This window comes from Protopterus annectens, chromosome 2.part2, assembly GCF_019279795.1.
Source record: "Protopterus annectens isolate FY-2018-M chromosome 2.part2, PAN1.0, whole genome shotgun sequence".
NCBI classification, from domain to species: domain Eukaryota; kingdom Metazoa; phylum Chordata; order Ceratodontiformes; family Protopteridae; genus Protopterus; species Protopterus annectens.
Window position 1 is genome coordinate 909,856,773 of NC_056730.1, and position 18,197 is coordinate 909,874,969.

General features: G+C 44.6%; 1 protein-coding gene across 8 annotated transcripts in view; it reads left to right on the top strand.

Moving 5' to 3' along the window:
* Window positions 1-18,197, top strand: part of ZFYVE16 (zinc finger FYVE-type containing 16) — a 3,161,611-nt gene that overhangs the window by 2,883,751 nt on the left and 259,663 nt on the right. For all 8 annotated transcript variants that reach the window (XM_044064228.1, XM_044064221.1, XM_044064226.1 and 5 more), the window contains 2 exons: window positions 17,319-17,424; window positions 17,539-17,715. In XM_044064228.1, coding sequence (XP_043920163.1) covers window positions 17,319-17,424; window positions 17,539-17,715 — 283 coding nt within the window. The remainder of the gene's footprint in view (window positions 1-17,318; window positions 17,425-17,538; window positions 17,716-18,197) is intronic.

Consider the following 18,197-nt stretch of genomic DNA (forward strand, 5'->3'; position numbering starts at 1 on the left):
AGTAGCTTATTATGGTGAGTATATAATAAGACAGTAGCATGTGGCAACCATCTGGAAATAGTCCTTTCCTCTTACCTTCATAGGAAACAAAAAGCTGATTAGCTTTCCTGAATACTCCATTTTTGTCTCGGTAATATCTGAACTGACTCTTGACATCAAGAAGTAATAAATAGTCTGGTGTAAGGTAAACTGAGACTACTTAGGCATAAAAGGTTAAGTTCTCAGAGAAATGCTGTCCATGTGATAAATGAGGTAGGGTTGACTCACCATGAGAGCTTGTAACTCAGATATTTCTCTGACTTCTGTTATAACATATTTAAGAACCTTGATTCAGTCTGATGAAGTGGTTCAAAAAGAAGGAAAATAAGTTCTCAAAGATAAGATCCTTGGGGAGACCTGCTTGACTCCTAGGTTGACAGATGCACAACACCCCTTTCAAAACTGTTTAACATGAGAATGGTTAGAAAAGGGGGATCAGAGGGCAAGCAAGCAGAAACTGCTGACAGATGAACCTTGACAGAGGAATAAAGAAGGCCAGAGGGTACAAACTCACACAATAATCAAGAGGCAGCTGGCTGTAAATAGGACTCTGATTGTTGAATTTTGCAGCAGCTAGGAAAATCTTTTCCAGTTGTGTACATGTGATTTTCTAGTAGAAGTTGTTTGCCTCCCTTAACACTTGATACATGTCCTCGGTAAAATGTTGCCTAAAAGATATCAAAATGTCACCATCCAGACAGTACTCTGAAGAGTTTTTCAGTTGGAATGTATCAAACAGCCCTTGTCTTGTGTGAGCAAATAGTCTGTGGGGAAGCCTGTAGTAATTGCCCTTAGCCGGGTTTCAAAAGAAGAGAGAACCATTCTTGCCTGGGTCAATGGGGGGGGGGGGGTCACCACCACAAATAGTTGGGAGTCACCTTATGCAACTTTAAAAGAACCCTGGATAGCTAAGCTTAGATACCAGACGACTACAGGCTTCTGAGTTTCCCAAAAAAACATAAGTTGCCTGTTTTTGCTTGATTATACGGTCTACTGCAAAGTTTATTGTGTTTTGCTTATTTAATACACTGTATTTTCATACTGTAAACTAAACTGCACAGTTTGCACTACATTTGTTTGCCTTACTGCACCTGTTAAGTCGTATTTTGTTGCTTTTTTACTGTTTGCACAGTTTTTTTTTATTTTGCTATTTTCACTGTTTGCAAAGTAATTGTTGCTACTTTTCACTGTTTTCAAAACATCTGTTTTCCCTTTCTTTAAATAACTGATTTGTTTGCTGTTTAAAACATTCTTTAGTGTCTAATTGCTGTTTTTATGTTGTTTCCCACCTAAATTAATGTAGCTAGAACCTGTAGAGAAGTCCAGATACAGGTTTGCTGCATCTGGGTCTGTTTGTTGCATTCTGAGCACATTTTCCAAGCTATCTTTGATTGGAGGGCCCCCCCCCCAACTCACCCCACCCTACATATCCGAAGAGCAGGTCATTAAAGCCTTGTCTAAGGCAAGAAACACAGCCTCTATGAGATCAGACAACATCTTGGGCAGTCCTCTTAAAAAAAAACTAAAACATGAACTAGCATCACCATTAAGTACCCTGTTCAATCACAGCCTTAACCATAGGCTTTATTCTTATAGAATGGAGAACAGCCACAGTTATTCCCCCTCCACAAAGGTGGCTTTGCAACAGACCCAGGGAATTATAGACCCATAAGTCTTACCAGCCTCATCTGTAAAGCCATGGAACGTATCATCATGGACCTCATCAGTAAATACATAGTCGACATCCAAACCCTGGATCTGACCCAATTTGGCTTTGTCATGGGCAGATCCTGCCTTTTAAACCTGGTGGATTTCCTCAAAAATGTGACCAGGGCCATTGATAATGGCAAATCTGTGCACATAGCATACCTCGACTTGGCAAAGGCCTTTGATGCAATCCCACACTCCGGCATTACTGATAAACTTAGCACACTGAATGTAAACCCCTTTGTTGTAAGATGGGTTGCCAACTGGCTCACAAACTGGTCACACACTATCAGAGTGGGTGACTCCATATCAGCCAGCAAACCTGTCACCAGTGAGGTGCCACAGGGGTCGGTGCTGGGCTCCCTACTGTTTTGTATGTACTTCTCAGAAGTCCAGGCCAAACCTTAAGGGGCTAACCAGGTTTGCAATGACCGCAAACTGGGTGCAATCAGTGAATCCCTAAATGATGTCGGTATACTTCAGAAGGGTTTTATGCATACCAACGACTGGTGTTGGTCACTGTCTCAAACTGAATGCAAAGAAATGCATAATAATTCATTTCGGTAAAAACAATTTCCTTTCACAGTATCAAATTAACAGCAATACCCTATGTACCTATGAAGTTGTAAGAGATCTGAGATCACAAGTAGACTGCAACCTTAACTTTGACCACCATGTGTCTGATGTGGTAAGGAAGGCTTTCGATGTAGCACACTTCATTAGCAAAAGCATTGCCTCTACAGCAAAGAAGGTTATATAAACTCTAGACTCATTACTAATCACATCCTAATTGAGTATAACTCCCCTTTCAGCATGTACCATTCAAAGCACCTGCAGCAGTTGGAGAGACTTCAGAGGTTTCCTAATCAAGAAGATCAAGGGACTCCAGCATGTGCCTTACACAGACCAGCTAAAGTCCCCGTCACTGTTATGCCTGGCTTACAGAGCAATCTCCAAACCAAACGTAATGAATTTGCTGAACATCTGTAAATCAAATGGGTCTAGAGCTACCTGTTCCAGGGATTTAAATATGGCCTGTGACTTGAATAGGACATGCTGGAGGGACAGATGCGTCTCCCACCAACTGCCACGTCTTTGGAATAGGTTGCCAATTCATGTAAAGAAGAGCACCTCTACGACGCCCTTCAAAAAGAACCTGGACGGGTGGATGAGGCACCATAAATTCTTACTGGGGATAGTGCCCACAACCCTCCTGGACATGAGGTATTGACAAGACTATCTATGTTATTGTATTGTGATGAAATGGCTAGAATTGAAATTACCTCTGGGTTGATAGCCTATTAACCTCCTATAATCCTATGATCAAGTGGAAAGGCATATATGAAAATTCCACCCATGAAAAATGAGAATTCTTCTGTCTTCAGGGCGTATTTGCACTGAGCTGTAGAGCAGAATTTCTTTAGTTGTATGTTCTAAGAGGAGGCCAGCAGATCTAATTGACTTGTTTCACACAGATGGATCAGTTCTTGGATGACCCCAGGATGATTCCATTTGTGAGGTTCTGTCATAATCCGGATGAACTTGTCTGCAACCAAGTTTTGCCTTGATGAAATGTATGAAGCCTGAAGAGTCAAAATGAGCTGAGTTGCTATCTAGCATTCTAAAACAGCAAGTCTTTAAAGAGGGTATGATCTGGTACACTCATGAATGTTTGTGTACCACATCACTGTGGTGTAGTCAATGAAGTTGCAAAGATCCTTGGGACCAGAGATGACTTAAGGCTTTCAAAGCGTTTATAACTCCCAACATCTGTTTGATATTTATGTGCTTCTGTCTCTGTCTTAGGGGTTCAACAGACCTTTAACTTTCACCCCTTAGGAGATTGCTCCCCATACCAGGTCTAATGCATCTGAAGTGACAGCTGGCAAGGGGTTGGAAGGGAGAAAGGGAGACCTGGACTGCAAGTAGTCCGGTCATCCCACTGTAAAATCTCCCTTCCACAAATCCCAAAACAAGGATCCTAAAATATAAATGGTCTAGATTTATCTCATGCAAATTCTGGCCAGGGGAAGCATGAGAATCATTGATGTCATGCACTTCAGAATCCTGAGAAATTCCCTTGTATGAACCTGGCTTTGAATGGAGTAACTTATGAGAAACTGTTGAAACACCTCTACTTTGTCTAAAGAAAGAAAGAGGCTCTTCTCATGGCAGAATTTAACAGGCATCCCAGGGAAAACAATTCCATGAGAAGGGCTGAAAGAAGACTTGTATGTTGTTTGAAAACCCAGGCTTAGTAGAGATAAAGAACAGTTGCTAAGGACTCATGACAGCTGAAAAAAGGCTGCAAAGATAAAGCTGTTGCCCAAGTATGGAAAGGTTTGAATGACATGAAGTTTGAAAAAATTAAGTACTGGAGCTAGACAGTTTGTGAATACCCTTAGTGCAGTGGAAAGTCCAAAGGGGAAGACGGAGAACTAATTGAGAGATGGAACATATTACAAATTATGTGAACAGTTTGACAAAGGTAATGTGATAAGCATCCTTTAATTCTAGCTTTACCATGAAAGCTAGAAGATGGATCATGGGCATAAGTTTTATAAAGGAAAAGTCAGTCACAGGCCTCAAGGATCTTTCCTTCCTAGGTACCACAAAAAAATTATTGGATAAAAGCCCATGGCACCGGAGCTACTGAATCACATTTAAAACCAATTTGTCTGTCATAATCTGGTGAATATGGAGAGATTGCCAGAGTACGGGGGGGGGGGTCTGAGCAAACAGTCAGAATGACTTAGGACTGCCCTTGATTTTTAAAAACTTTTCAGTTTGTTTTTTTCATAGGTTCATAGGCGTATAGTAGGCCAACAACCACAAGGGCCCTTAAAAACCTAGCTGTGCAACCCAAATGTGCCCACAGAACTGATTTATATTTGATTTAAAGGGGATGATTTGCTGACCACCTCTGTCCATCAGAGACATAGGAGCCAGACCAGGGGTGAGTTTCCGATTGCCCAGCCACTAGTACAAGTTGATCTTAAATAGGTAGAGGGAAGAACTCTGCTTCACATGGATGGGAAGCCTGATGTTGTTCTTGTTTCACTGTTGCAGTCATTACATTTGGGTAATCTGTTGGCAGGTTGCCCTCAGTTGGCCTGAATAACAAAGTCTTGGTCCTGCGTCTGTTGCTGTCTCCTCTTCCATGACGTCAGGTCTTCAGGGGTATAAAACATGCAGCCGACGCCATTTTAATCAGTCTTTCTTGCCACGCGATGCACAAAGCAGAAGCAGTTCGCAAGTGCCGGTCGGCCAACTCCTGAAATTTTTGTTTTCGAGTTTCAGAACCGAAGACTTCAAACTAAAGCTAAGTACCCCGTTGGGGAAACTTTTTCTTGCTCCTTACCGATGTCAGTAAAAGTTAATAATTGCATTACTTGTGGAAAGCAAATACCTCATAAGAATTTTAATTTGTACTGTATTCCTTGCCTAGGCCCTGATCACAACATGCCTTGCCGTCGGTTTTGTGTTAATTTAACCAACGCACTGATAAGCGTCTGTATATTTTTGCTTCTAAATATTTTGGTTCAAGATTTAACTACTCTGAAATGTCGTCGGTTAGCAATCCGGCTACCGGAGTTCACAAAAAATGCAAGGAAAAAGAGACAGTCGAGGTCCAAAACCGACGAAGCTTCTCCTAAGCCAGTCGCCAGTTCACCAGTACTCAGTGAGGTGCTTTCGCAGCCCCTGATACCGGCTACTTTTGAGTCGCAGGCCTCTACTGAGACCCATTCGGAGGCCGGTATGCCGCGAGATTTGCAAAGTATTGAACCCGCGGATGTCTCTTCCTTGGATGGGTCTGGAGCCGCTGAGCAGGCACTGGCTTCTGAGGGTGATTTCAGGCCTCGACATTTTTATATTAAACAGATACCATTAACAAAATCAAGGTAAGAAACGACGACTATGTCTAAAAAAACAACACATGAGCCACGTGCTCAGGCCCCTATGCCTAAAAAACAAATGATCAAAATGGCTGAGGATTTAATTACTTTGATCAGGGGTTCCCCAACCCCCCCCCCCCCTGCTAAGTGGCCTAGGCAAGGCACTGATTTGGAATCTTCAGATCAGGTTTCCATTTCTTCTGATTCCTCTTCTGATCAGGAATTTTCTATTGCACCTTATGAGGATTCTGATGCAGAGGAATCCATCCCATCAGCATCTCCTCCTGAGGATTACTCTTTTGGAGAGACTTTGCATACTTTAAGGGAACATTTTCACTGGGAGAGTCAGGACTTCTCTAAATCAAAGAAGAGGCTTAGGGATTTCCTTCTTCCTCAGCATAGGCCTTTGGCAGTACCTCCTGTATTAGACATTGTTGATGTGTTCTCGGAATCAAGCATGGCTCCTGATTCCCTGCCTCCGGCTCCTAGTAAGCCAGACAGATATTACAGAGTTCCTGACTCCCACAAATTTCTTTTCAAAAATCCTGCTGCTGATCCTGAGACTATTTCTCAGGGTCCCAAGGGTGTTAAGGCTTCTACAGCCAAAAATCCTACCCCTTCTGATAGAGATTCCAGGGCGCTGGATAGATGGGGTAAGAAGGTTTATACGTCTGCAACCTTGGCAATCAGAGCTTTAAACTGCCAATTTCATATGCTTAAATATCAACAGCATGTTATGGGCTTACTGAAACAGAAAATGATGTTGATTTCTGATTGTGTGGAAATTAGAAGTTATGTACTCACCATAACATTCCATCTGAGTAGGTATCTTCATTTGTCTGCAACCTTTGGGATACGGATCCGATCTCGGATCCGAGCCGGCAACTTTTACCACAGCATAGATCCGAGCTTCTAGCTCCTCCCTTTACCCATAATCCCCTGCCAACCCTAACTGACCTCTGATCAAGTTTGCCCGATATAAGCAATGTAAAGGTGCCCCGGAAGGGGATAATCCAAGACAGATCCTAAAGGTCCGGGGGAAGGAGGGGGGGATGGTTGCAGACAAATGAAGATACCTACTCAGATGGAATGTTATGGTGAGTACATAACTTCTAAATCTGAAGTAGGAACTTCATTTGTCAGCAACCTTTGGGACAGAGTCCCCAGCTACCTAAATCCTGGGTGGCCTTTATGGAAGAACATTCCGGGACACTGCAGAGCCAAAGGATGCCCTACCTCTGGAGACAACATCCAGTTTGTAATGGCTGATAAAGGTATGAGATGAGGCACAAGTGGCTGCGGAACAAATATCATCTAAGGGAACCCTAGATTTAAAAGCCGCCGAAGCGGCGACGGCCCTAGTAGAATGAGCTCGAACCCCTTGAGGTGCAGGCCTTCCTGAACTCTGGTATGCTAAGAGGATACAATAGGCTCTCCACCGTGATAGTGTAACTTTAGAAATTGACTTGCCTAAACTTGTTTTGGCAAAGCAGACAAACAACTGGTCAGATTGCCTATGACCAGCAGTTCGATGAGTATAAAAACGTAATTGTCTGTGCACATCCAAGGAATGCAGTTTATATTCCCCTTTGTTCTGGTAATGGGGAAAGAACACGGGAAGATTAATGGATTGATTAATATTAGCTTCTGAAGACACATTAGGCAGAAAGGACGGATTGATCCTGAGGTAAACTCTGTCTGGATGGAAGGATAAATAAGGCGGCTTAACACATAGAGCCTGAAGTTCAGAAACCCTTTTAGCTGAAGTAATGGCCACTAAGAAGGCCATTTTCCAAGAGAGATATGTAAGATCAACCGTGGCCGCTGGCTCGAAAGGGGGGCTAGTCAAGGCTTGGAGAACCAAAGACAAATCCCATGGGGGTACTACCTCCCTGACTGGAGGTCTGAGAAGGAAAGTACCCTTGAGGAAAGCTTTACAAAGCTTAGCAGTCATCAGAGGGCCTGATTCATGCCCTACATGATAATGCGAAATTGCTGCCAGTTGTACCTTGACTGTAGAGCAGCTAGCCCCTTGATGAAAAAGGGTAGTTAAAAACTCCAAAACCGACGTGAGAGGTGCCGTGAAAGGATCCAAGTGATGGTGCTCCACCCAGATTGAAAAACGTTTCCACTTGCTTCGGTAGACTCTTCTGGTGGAAGGTTTATGTGCTGCTACTAGGATGGCTTTGACAGGTGAGGAGATTCCGGGAGTCCTAATCAGGAGTGGAACTAGAGCAACCAAGCCGTCAGCTTGAGGTTGACCAGGTTGGGGGCCTGGAGACCCAGAGGGTGGGTAATGAGATCCGGGAGTGGATCCAGAATCCATGGTGGATGAATTAGGTGAGACCACAGGTACGGGAACCATGTTTGACGAGGCCAGAATGGGGCAATGAGGATCATTTTGCTCCCCAGCCGACTGGCTTTCTGTAGGAGTTTCAGCATCATGGGCAACGGAGGGTAAGCGTAAAGGAGACCGGGAGGCCAAGCATGTACTAGAGTGTCTCTCCGGGACTCCCCTTGAGGTGGAATTAGAGCGAAGTAACTGTTGCATTTGGTATTTGAAGGAGAAGCAAAAAGATCACAACAGGGTTGCCCCATAGGGCAAATATTTGTTTCGCTACTAGGGGATTGAGAGACCATTTGTACGGAGTCAGGATCGAACGACTGAGCCTGTCTGCTAGGATGTTGGACCGTCCCGGAATGTGCATTGCAATAAGAAAGCGGTTGGTGGAAATCGCCCATTCCCACACTCTCATGGCCTCACGACAAAGGGGATAAGACCTGGTTCCCCCCTGTTTGTTGATGTACCAGACAACTGACATGTTGTCCATCTGTACTGCAATTGTCCCAATCAGTTGAAGGCTGTGAAGTGCCTGCAACGTCAAAAGCACTGCCCTCATCTCTAGGACACTGATATGCAAGGAGGTCTCTATGTCGTTCCACGTGCCTTGGACCATTCTGCCTGAATAGTACCCCCCCACCCCAGGTGAGAGGCGTCCGTGGTCACTGTGGCGACGGGGGAAGGCATCGAAAATGGTCATCCCATGTGGAGACTCGGGGACTGGAGCCACCACATGAGCGACGTTCTGCAAGCCCTGCTTAGGGGAATAGGATGAGACAGGGAGTTGCGAGACAGGGACCATTGTACTTGGAGGGTCCATTGCAGTACCCTCATATTTAGGCGAGCTAGGGGTAGTAGAGGAATAGCTGCCGCCATGGACCCTAGAGCCCTCAGGATCAATTCCGCAGGTGGAGCAGAAAGAATGAGAATGGCCTTGATATGCAACCTCAGGTTCTGAAGCCGATCGGGAGTTAAGAAGGCAAGCATTATCCTGGAATCCAGTCTGGCCCCTATAAAATCTATCACCTGTGAGGGGACTAGAGAAGATTTGGTCATGTTGATAGTTAAACCTAGACGTGGAGCAAGGTCAAGGAAATAATCCCTGCCTGAACAGAGCAGATGCCTTGTTGGGGCGATGAGGAGCCAGTCCAGGTACGGAAAGACCTGAATTCCCTGAAGCCTCAGGTGGGCCGCTATGACCGCCAAGACTTTGTTGAACACCCTGGGGGCTGAGGTGAGACCGAAGGGAAGGGCCCTGAACTGGAAATGACTGGCTCCCAGCCGGAAGAAGAGGAACCTCCTGGAGCGTCTGTCCACTAGAATGTGGTAGTACGCATCCTTGAGGTCTATCGAGCACATCCAATCGTTCTCCCGTAATAGGGGGAGAATAGATTGTAAGGTGACCATTCGGAACTTTTCTTTGGGTACTGCCAAGTTCAGGAGAGAGAGATCGAGAATGGGTCTCAAGTCCCCCATCTTTTTTGGCACCAGAAAGAACCTGGAGTAAAACTCCGATCCAAACTGATCTGGGGGGACGGGTTGGATGGCTCTTTTTTGTAAAAGCTGCTGAATTTCTGTAGCAGCTGCCTCCCTCTGATTGGGTGGTACGTCGGGGAGGCTTCTGATTTTGGGGGTTACAATAAAGGAAATTTGGTAACCTCTGGATATGATGCTGCTGTCCCGAAGGCTGGGTGATGGCAGCCCGGACCAGCTGAGAGGGAGTGCAGGGAGGAGCCAAAGCCAGGACCAGGGGTCCGGATACACTCAACAATGCCCTTTCCACCACCGCGAAAGCCAAGGGGGAGCTACTCTCAATAGGCTCCGAGAGTCAGCTCCCACTCTGATCCGAAGCGGGGACGAGACCCTCGGATCCGAAGGACCCGTGTGCTCCGACCGGGATGGAGCCGAAGTCACACAAAGTCCCTCGGATCCGAAGCTCCGCCCACGGCTCCGAGAGGTCGGATCCGACAAACTCGAGGGACCAGTCGGAGCCGAAGTAACTAGCACTGTCGGCTCCGACACACCCCCGGATCCGACGCGGCTCGGCTCAGAGTTCTCCGAACCCAGGAAGCGGGACGGAGAAGGAGCGATTGGGGCAAAAAAAGGGGTCGAGCTCTCCCCCGGAGGAGGGGGGGAGGCAAGAGAACTCCCATCTGCCGCTTGGCCTGGATGAACCTCCTCATCATCCGGTCCATGTCTGCATCTGACATACTAAATGTAGACCTCGAAGAGGCCACCGAGGCAGACCTAGAGTAACACCTCGATGACCTCGATGGGGACCGGGTTGCCTCCTCCCCAGGGCCCGGTGAAAAACAAGGGGACCGGAACCGATCCAGAAACCCTGGATGGAGAAGCCCGCTTAGTGGGAGGGGCCGAGGAAGAGTCCTCGGCCTGCCGCTTATGGTGCTTCTCCTTCCTTTTGGTTTTTCCGGCCTCCCTATCCTCCGGAGCCAAAACGGGAGGTTGAGTCCCGACTGGAGGAAGGGAGGCAGGGGTGGTCGCTACCGAGGACTGTGTAGCAGCCACCGAAGAACCGGAGGTCGGAGCCGAGTCCGGGGGCAAAAGGCCCGCCAGAATCAGCTTCGATCTCCAGTCCTTAAGTGCCCTGGGGTTGAACGCTGCACAAATCGTGCATCCTGAAGAAAGATGTTCAACTCCAAGGCACCTAACGCACCGGGTGTGACCATCTGCCGGTGAGAGCTTATGGCCACACTCGGTACATTTTGAAAAGATGGCTTTAGGGGCCTCCGACATATCGAACGTAAACCACACTCACTAGGCCCCTAACACACCACAAACACACACTACGAAACAGCGAGGGTAGGGAGGAAAACATTTTAACAAAAATAGATATTTAAGAGGGAACCTACACAAACTCACTCAATCACACAAGAAAATACAAAAATTCTTAGCTTTTTTTTTCACAAAAAAACTTCCAAATACCAGGAGCTCAAAATCCAGCTTGTTGGCTTGAAGCGCGGCAAGCTAGATCTGAGGTCAGTTAGGGTTGGCAGGGGATTATGGGTAAAGGGAGGAGCTAGGAGCTCGGATCTATGCTGTGGTAAAAGTTGCCGGCTCGGATCCGAGATGGGATCCGTATCCCAAAGGTTGCTGACAAATGAAGTTCCTACTTCAGATATAGAGTTACAGGATTTATTGCATTCAGCAGAATAGGTTGGAAAGCATACTTTGCAATGTGGTTTTGATTCCTTGGAGGCCTCTTGCAGGGCCGCCGTAACTGGATCTGTGATAAGAAGGCATGCTTGGCTCAAGGAGCAAAATCTGCCTGATCATGTTAAGGCTAAATTGTTGGATGCCCCTTTACAGCATGACAGTCTGGTAATAAGGCAGAAGAGGTTTTAAAGAAAATGGAAGACAAAGCTAAATCTATGCAAACTGTAAAAGATTTCTTGCAAGTGCAGCCACCCAGGTTCAGTAGGCACTGGCCTACTAAAAATTGGTTGTTTCCTGTGTCCAACAGAACCACTCAGGGCAAACCCAGGTGCTCAAAAAGCTGCAGGTATCAATCACAGGGATCTTACAGGTCAAAGCAATGGAGTGCCTCCACCTCCAAATCTGGAGGTAACAAAGCACAACCCTACAGTAAGCAGTCTCAATGACTTTCCTCTACCATCTCCAAGCACTTATCTTTTGGCAGCCCCCTTGGGGGGAAAACAAGCACTTCATGCTCAAAATTGGCGGTTAATTACCCAGGACAAGTGGGTATTAAACATAGTATCCCAGGGGAACAGATTTTATTTCCATACTTTGCCAGTTCCAAACGCATGGCCAGATCTGCCGCAAAACCAGTGGGCAGAGGCCCAGAAACGAGTCATGTCCCTCATGGATATGGGGTCTATTCATCCGGTACCAGAAAAAGAAAAAGGACAATGATTTTATTCAAGACTTTTCCTGGTACCCAGAAAAGACAAATCATGGCGTCCAATGCTGGACTTATCGATTCTAAACACGTTCCTGGACATTCCAAATTTCAAAATGCTGACTTTACAACAGCTACTGCCTATGCTAGGCAAGAATGCCTGGTTGGTAACTCTAGACTTAGAGGCATACCTGCATATCCCAATAAGGGAATCTTGCAGAAGATACCTCCACTTCAAAGCAGTTTTTTTGCATTACCAATTCTCTGCACTGCCTTTTGGCTTATATACTGAGCCCAGGGTCTTTACAAAGTGCCTGGCACCAGAAATTGCATTTTGCAGACAAAGAAACATTCAAATTTATCCTTATCTGGATGATTGTCTCATTCAGGCAGTGGACAAGGACACTCTTCTTCAACATCTGGCGTTTGTAAAAAAGGCTTCTAGCATGCCTAGGGTACACCATAAACAAAAAGAAATCACAACGGGTGCCCTCTCAAATAATTACATTCTTGGGTGCAAGCTTGAATACAACTGCCCAGATGGCTTACCTCACGCCAGACAAACAAATGCAATTGACAATATACTTCAAACAAATGGCAACGAAAACCCAGTTATCTGCAAGACAGATTCTGCAGGCTTTGGGGTTCATGGCATCCTGCATTCTACTAACTCCATATCTGAGACTGCATATGAGGAAACTTCAATGGTACCTAAAAAGCTTATGGAGTCATCATTGTCACAGCCTGGAAACAATGATTCCTTTCATTCCCTGTCTACAACAGGAGTTTCTTTGGTGGGCAGAGACATGTCACCAAAACAAGGGACTGTCATTCACTCTACCCCCTGCCACTCAAACCCTAACTACAGACGCATCAGATTATGCTTGGGGGTCCCACCTGGCAGGGAGATGCATTCAGGGCAAATGAAGCCCAAACCAAATGCATCTCCATATCAACCAGAAAGAAATGCTAGCTGTTCAGAATACTCTGACAGCCTTCAAGGACTTACTTCAACCAAGGACAACTACTGATAAAGACGGACAACACCACAGTTATGTGGTACATAAACAAGCAGGGGGGGTACCCATTCCTGCCTTCTTTGCAGACTAGCCATGGCCTTGTGGAACACAGCCTTGACTTAACCAAATACATCTTCATGCTCAATTCCTGCCAGGAAAGCAAAATACTCTGGCAGACGACCTAAGCAGAAATCTCATGGGACCCACATGAATAGAAACTGGATCCACAAATCTTCAGCATGTTAACACAGAAATGGGGAAGCCCAGACATAGATCTATTTGCCTCTCCCCAAAACTATCAGTTGGACAAATTCTGCACAAGAACTAATCACAAAAAGCATGGAAAGTGGATGCTGTATCCTTCAGCTGGAAAAACCTATCAGTCTATGCCTTTCCCCCTTTGCCTCTACTCTCCAAGGTCTTAATAAAAGTCAGACAGGAAAAAACAAAAATGATTCTAATTGCTCCGGACTGGCCTCACCAACACTGGTCCCCGCTTCTAAGGAATATGTCACACCTTCCTCCGTGGTACTTGCCTCAAACACCTCATCTTTTGTCTCAGCAGAACTATTAAATTCTTCACACTCTGCTCCAAACTCTGAATCTTGCAGCATGGCAAATCAACTAATTATTCAAACCACATCTATCAGTAAACCTGTGATGGATGTAATTTTGGAAGCCAGAAGGCCTAGTACTAGAAAATCTTATGCTGATAAATGGAAAAGATTCTGTGCTTGGAACCAAGCACAAGGAATAGACACAGCAAAGCCCAATATTCCTCAGATTTTACAATACTTAACTGAGATGCTTGACAAGGGCCTATCCTTTTCTTCAATAAAAATCCATGCCTCTGCCATCTTGGCTCATTACAACATAGAGCCTCCCCTCTTTTCTCATCCACTGCTAAAACAGTATCTCAGAGGGGCCAAAAATTTAAGGCCTCCCAGGAGAGCATCAGCTCCTGCATGGGACTTCAATTTTGTGCTGGAAAAACTCACCCTGCCTCCTTTTGAACCAGCAGCTACTGCAGATATAAAATTTCTTTCTTGGAAGACGGCTTTTCTTTTGGCAATCACTTCAGCTAGAAGGGTTTCAGAATTACAGGCTCTCATGGCAGTGGAGCCTTTCATTATTTTTTACCCGGACAGGGTGGCCCTCAGGACCAGTCCTTCTTTTATGCCTAAGGTGGTATCCAGTGTGGCTCTTAACCAGACCATTCACCTGCCAACTTTTTTCCCAAATCTGCAGAACAAGGTGGACCGGATTCTGCATTCATTGGATGTGCACAGACAACTAAGATTCTACTTAAACAGGACAAAATCTCGAAGAAAGTCTGAGCAACTACGGGTAGCATTTGCTGCAGGATCAGAGGGGAAGGCTATATCAAAGCAGACTGTTTCTAAATGGATAAGCCATTGCATTCATTTCTGCTACTTGCACCATGGCAAACCTGTGCCCAAGGGGATCAGATCCCATTCCACCAGGGCTGCCTCTACTTCAGCAGCTTTTCTCAGAGGGTTCCCTACCAGAGGCATTCTAGAAGCTGCGACTTGTAGCTCATTTCATACGTTCACAAAGCATTATCATTTACCTCTCTTCTCTAAATCCAGGGCAGGCTTTGCCACTGCAGTCCTGCAGGGCCTTATAGCTGCTCCTAATGCTGTTTAGTTCCATCCTCCCATCCATAGCTTTGGGATTCTACCCAAATGTAATGACTGCAACAGTGAAACACGAAGAACATAGTAAGGTTGTGTACACTTACCATAAATGTAGATGTTCGTGTGTATTCACTGTTGCAGTGCTGGTTACCCACCCGCTAGCCCCCTTTTCTATACCTTTTCTTTCCTTCACTATACTCAAAAGCCTTTGTGATGTATTTGCTTTTAGTTGAAGGTAATTTTTTTGTTTCTAAGGTGCATTTATATATTTACAGTTTATACATATAATTTTGCTTCCCATTTGGGGGGCACCTGACATCTGGGGCAAGAAAAACTGATTAAAATGGCATCGGCTGCATGTTTTATACCCCTGACGACCTGACATCATGGAAGAGGAGACAGCAACCGATGCAGGACCCAAGACTTCGTTATTCACGCCGACTGAGGGCAACCTGCCAGCAGATTACCCAAATGTAATGACTGCAACAGTGAATACACTCGAACCTCTACATTTATGGTAAGTGTACACAACTGTACTTTCCAGAGAATGGGAATTCTGAGAAACTTATCTCTGTCAACAGCATGCCCTATTTATATTGCAAGCAAAATTTAGGTCTTTTAATGTAATAGTTCTAATGCTGTTTGCTTTGATGAACTTTTGGCACATCTGCAAAACAGGGTCCAGGGATCCCTTGTATGCTATGCAAAGATCACCTCTCAGAAGTTTGTATGATACCGAGTAGAAAGACAGGGCTTTCGGCTGATCAGCATTTGTGTTTACTCCCTGCATTCATTTTGTAAGGAACTTTTAATGTTCCATTTGCTGCATGTGTCTGGTCAGGAAGGAGGTATTATTCTGTATGATGGGTCTAATGAGGGCCGAGTACAGGGGGATGATGACCTCTCTGGACCTAGATGCCTTTCAGTTGCTTGTCAGTTGAGCAACATAGAAGGATTTTCTTACTTCCGTGGACTAGTGTTGGTCGAAGGCTAGGTTATGATCTGCATGAGTTCCCAGATCCCTGACTAGTGAGCCAACCTTTAAGGGTGTTATATTGATGATTTAGTTACCCAATGCGGCAGACTTCTCAAAAGCTAATATAATGCATTTCTTTGTTTGAGTTTTAAACTGTGGCTTTTAGCACTAAGGGTTTGTCTAAATTAGACCTTCCTGAAGGGTTTACTCATCTTGGGGGGGATTCAGTGACTGCTCCCAGTTTGCAGTCATCTGTGAACTTGGTTACCCATTGGTCTTTGACATTGGCTTTGATATCGAAGAAGTAGAAGCAGTACCCCAAGCAACCAGTGTCCAATTAGTGAACATGGGCACACCAAGTTCTTAATGCTGTGGCTATACACTTATTCCTCTAGGTGTTCAATGTTCAGTTCAATGAGCCAAGCAACAAGACCCTTCCCGTACCTTTGACACTAGTTGGACACTGGTTGCTTGGGATTGTTTCCTCCTGTACCATGGGTCTTGGTGAAATGATGTATGAAAAGTTTGGTAAAGGTGAGTAAAGTAGACCTAAACCTTGGTAAGACTTTCAGTTACTAAATTTGATGAGCTTATTTTGTTGGGATAAGAGAGACTTGACATAGGTTGAGCAGTACAAATTTGTGGTAATGTGACACAAAAAGTACTTGGAAAACACACAGCTCTTAGATGTTTACAGTGTTAATAAGGGGCACTGTTTGGATATATGTCAAATTGTAATCTAGCAGTTGTGATACCATATGTCAGTGGAGATACCAGTGTTAGAATGTAGTGGTCTTAGTCTGGTATCCCAGCAGCATAATTATTTCCATTAATGTGGAAAGAGTACAGTGATCCTTTTTTAGAAAGCATATGTATCTGATGCTCCTTACACAGACAGGTTAAGCCAGCTGGCATTTTTTTCTATGTTCCTGAAGATTAAAGAGAAATTTGATTTTTACATACAGGGCCTTTAATAAAAGGTGAACTCTTGTTGAAATGCTTAGGATTAGAGAAGCTTCAACATGATGATTTGAGGAGTAAAAGATAGTGGGCTAAATGTGTACAATTTTGAGACCAGTAGAAAAGAGTGGCTTGCTATTTGGGTAGTACAGTAATGTAACAGTTTGTCAGTATCTGTTAGACTAATTCCAGCTGTTGAGAAATTTAAGAGGCTTTTGGATAAGCACATGGGTAAAAGAGTTTATAGTATCCTTTAGGACAGGAAAAATTAAAGCTTTACGTGAACATCTTAATAAACAAGTATTTTTTACGTTGCCTTTGTGAAGATTTCTACCACTTGTCCGAGTGGATTTATAGTGTTGTTGTACAACTTTGGAGCATACTAGCACGCCGGACTTGTGTCTCAATTTCGTGGTACAATATGACGGCATAGCTATTAGTGTTGCTGCCTGACGGTGATTAGCTCTCTCTTTCAGTTATCAATGGGGGTGTTTGGTTTGCAGAGTCTCCTTGTCCATTTTGTATCTGCAGGGGATTTCTCTGACTTTTCTGGTTTATTCCACAAATGAAAGAAGAGCCATAGCTGAATTAGTGTTTTTTTTTTTGTGTTGCTTGTCGATGTATGGAGTATGTGTGCACATCTTGTAATGGGCTGGTGCATCTTCCAGTAATAATTTCCCCACTGTGTTACCTTTTAATGTCAGGATAAGTTCTGGTTTCTTCATGCCTCTGATTGGATTTAACAGGTAGCCAGAGTCTGAATGCTGTGATCTATGGTGTACTAGATATGATATGTATTTGATGTGTGATACATGACTTGAAACAGTATTTTTTTTTTCTAGTGTTACCAGTCCAGTTGATGGAAAGTCCTTGCATGGAATGCAGTGTGTAAAAATGCTACAGGAAATGGAGTTTGAAACTGATGGGAAACTTGTCAGGTGTACAGAGGTTGGTCTTAGTTTGATTTATAGTATACCTTTATTAGATGTTACATCTCTGTTTCAGTTAAGTAACATTTATAAATTTAAGCTGAATAATTTACTTTAAATTGTGAAATTTCAGATATTCTATCTTCCAAAGGAGCAAGGGGCACATGGCTCCAGTATTTCAGCAACTTGTCTTCAGTTTGCAAAAGAGATTGCCACTGCCTGCAGTGCTGGCCTTTGTCCACACCTGAGAACATTGAAAACAAGAGGAATGAACAAGCTTGGCCTTAGAGTCTCAACTAATGCCGACATTGTAAGTATTTCAAGCATATCATTTCTTGCAGATGTAATATGTAGATTCACAAAATCTCCAGAATATTTTCTGTTTCATAGTAGGCGATGTTTGCTCAGAGTGTTGATGGAGAAGTACAGAGAAGGTCAGAAGTAGTTGCAATGTGTTTTTGTAGACTTAGAAAGCATATGACAGGGTGCCTAGAGAGGAGTTGTGGTATTGTATGAGGAAGTCGGGAGCGTCAGAGAAGTATGTAAGAGTGGTACAGGATATGCATGAGGGTAGTGTGACAGTGGTGAGGTCTGCGGTGGGAGTGACGGATGCATTTAAGGTGGAGGTGGGATTACATCAAGGATCAGCTCTGTGCCCTTTATTTGCAGTTGTGATGGACAGGTTGGCAGACGAAATCAGACAGGAGTCCCCGTGGACTATTGATGTTTGCAGATGACATTGTGATCTATAGTGAGAGTAGGGAACAGGTGGAGGAGACCCTGGAGAAATGG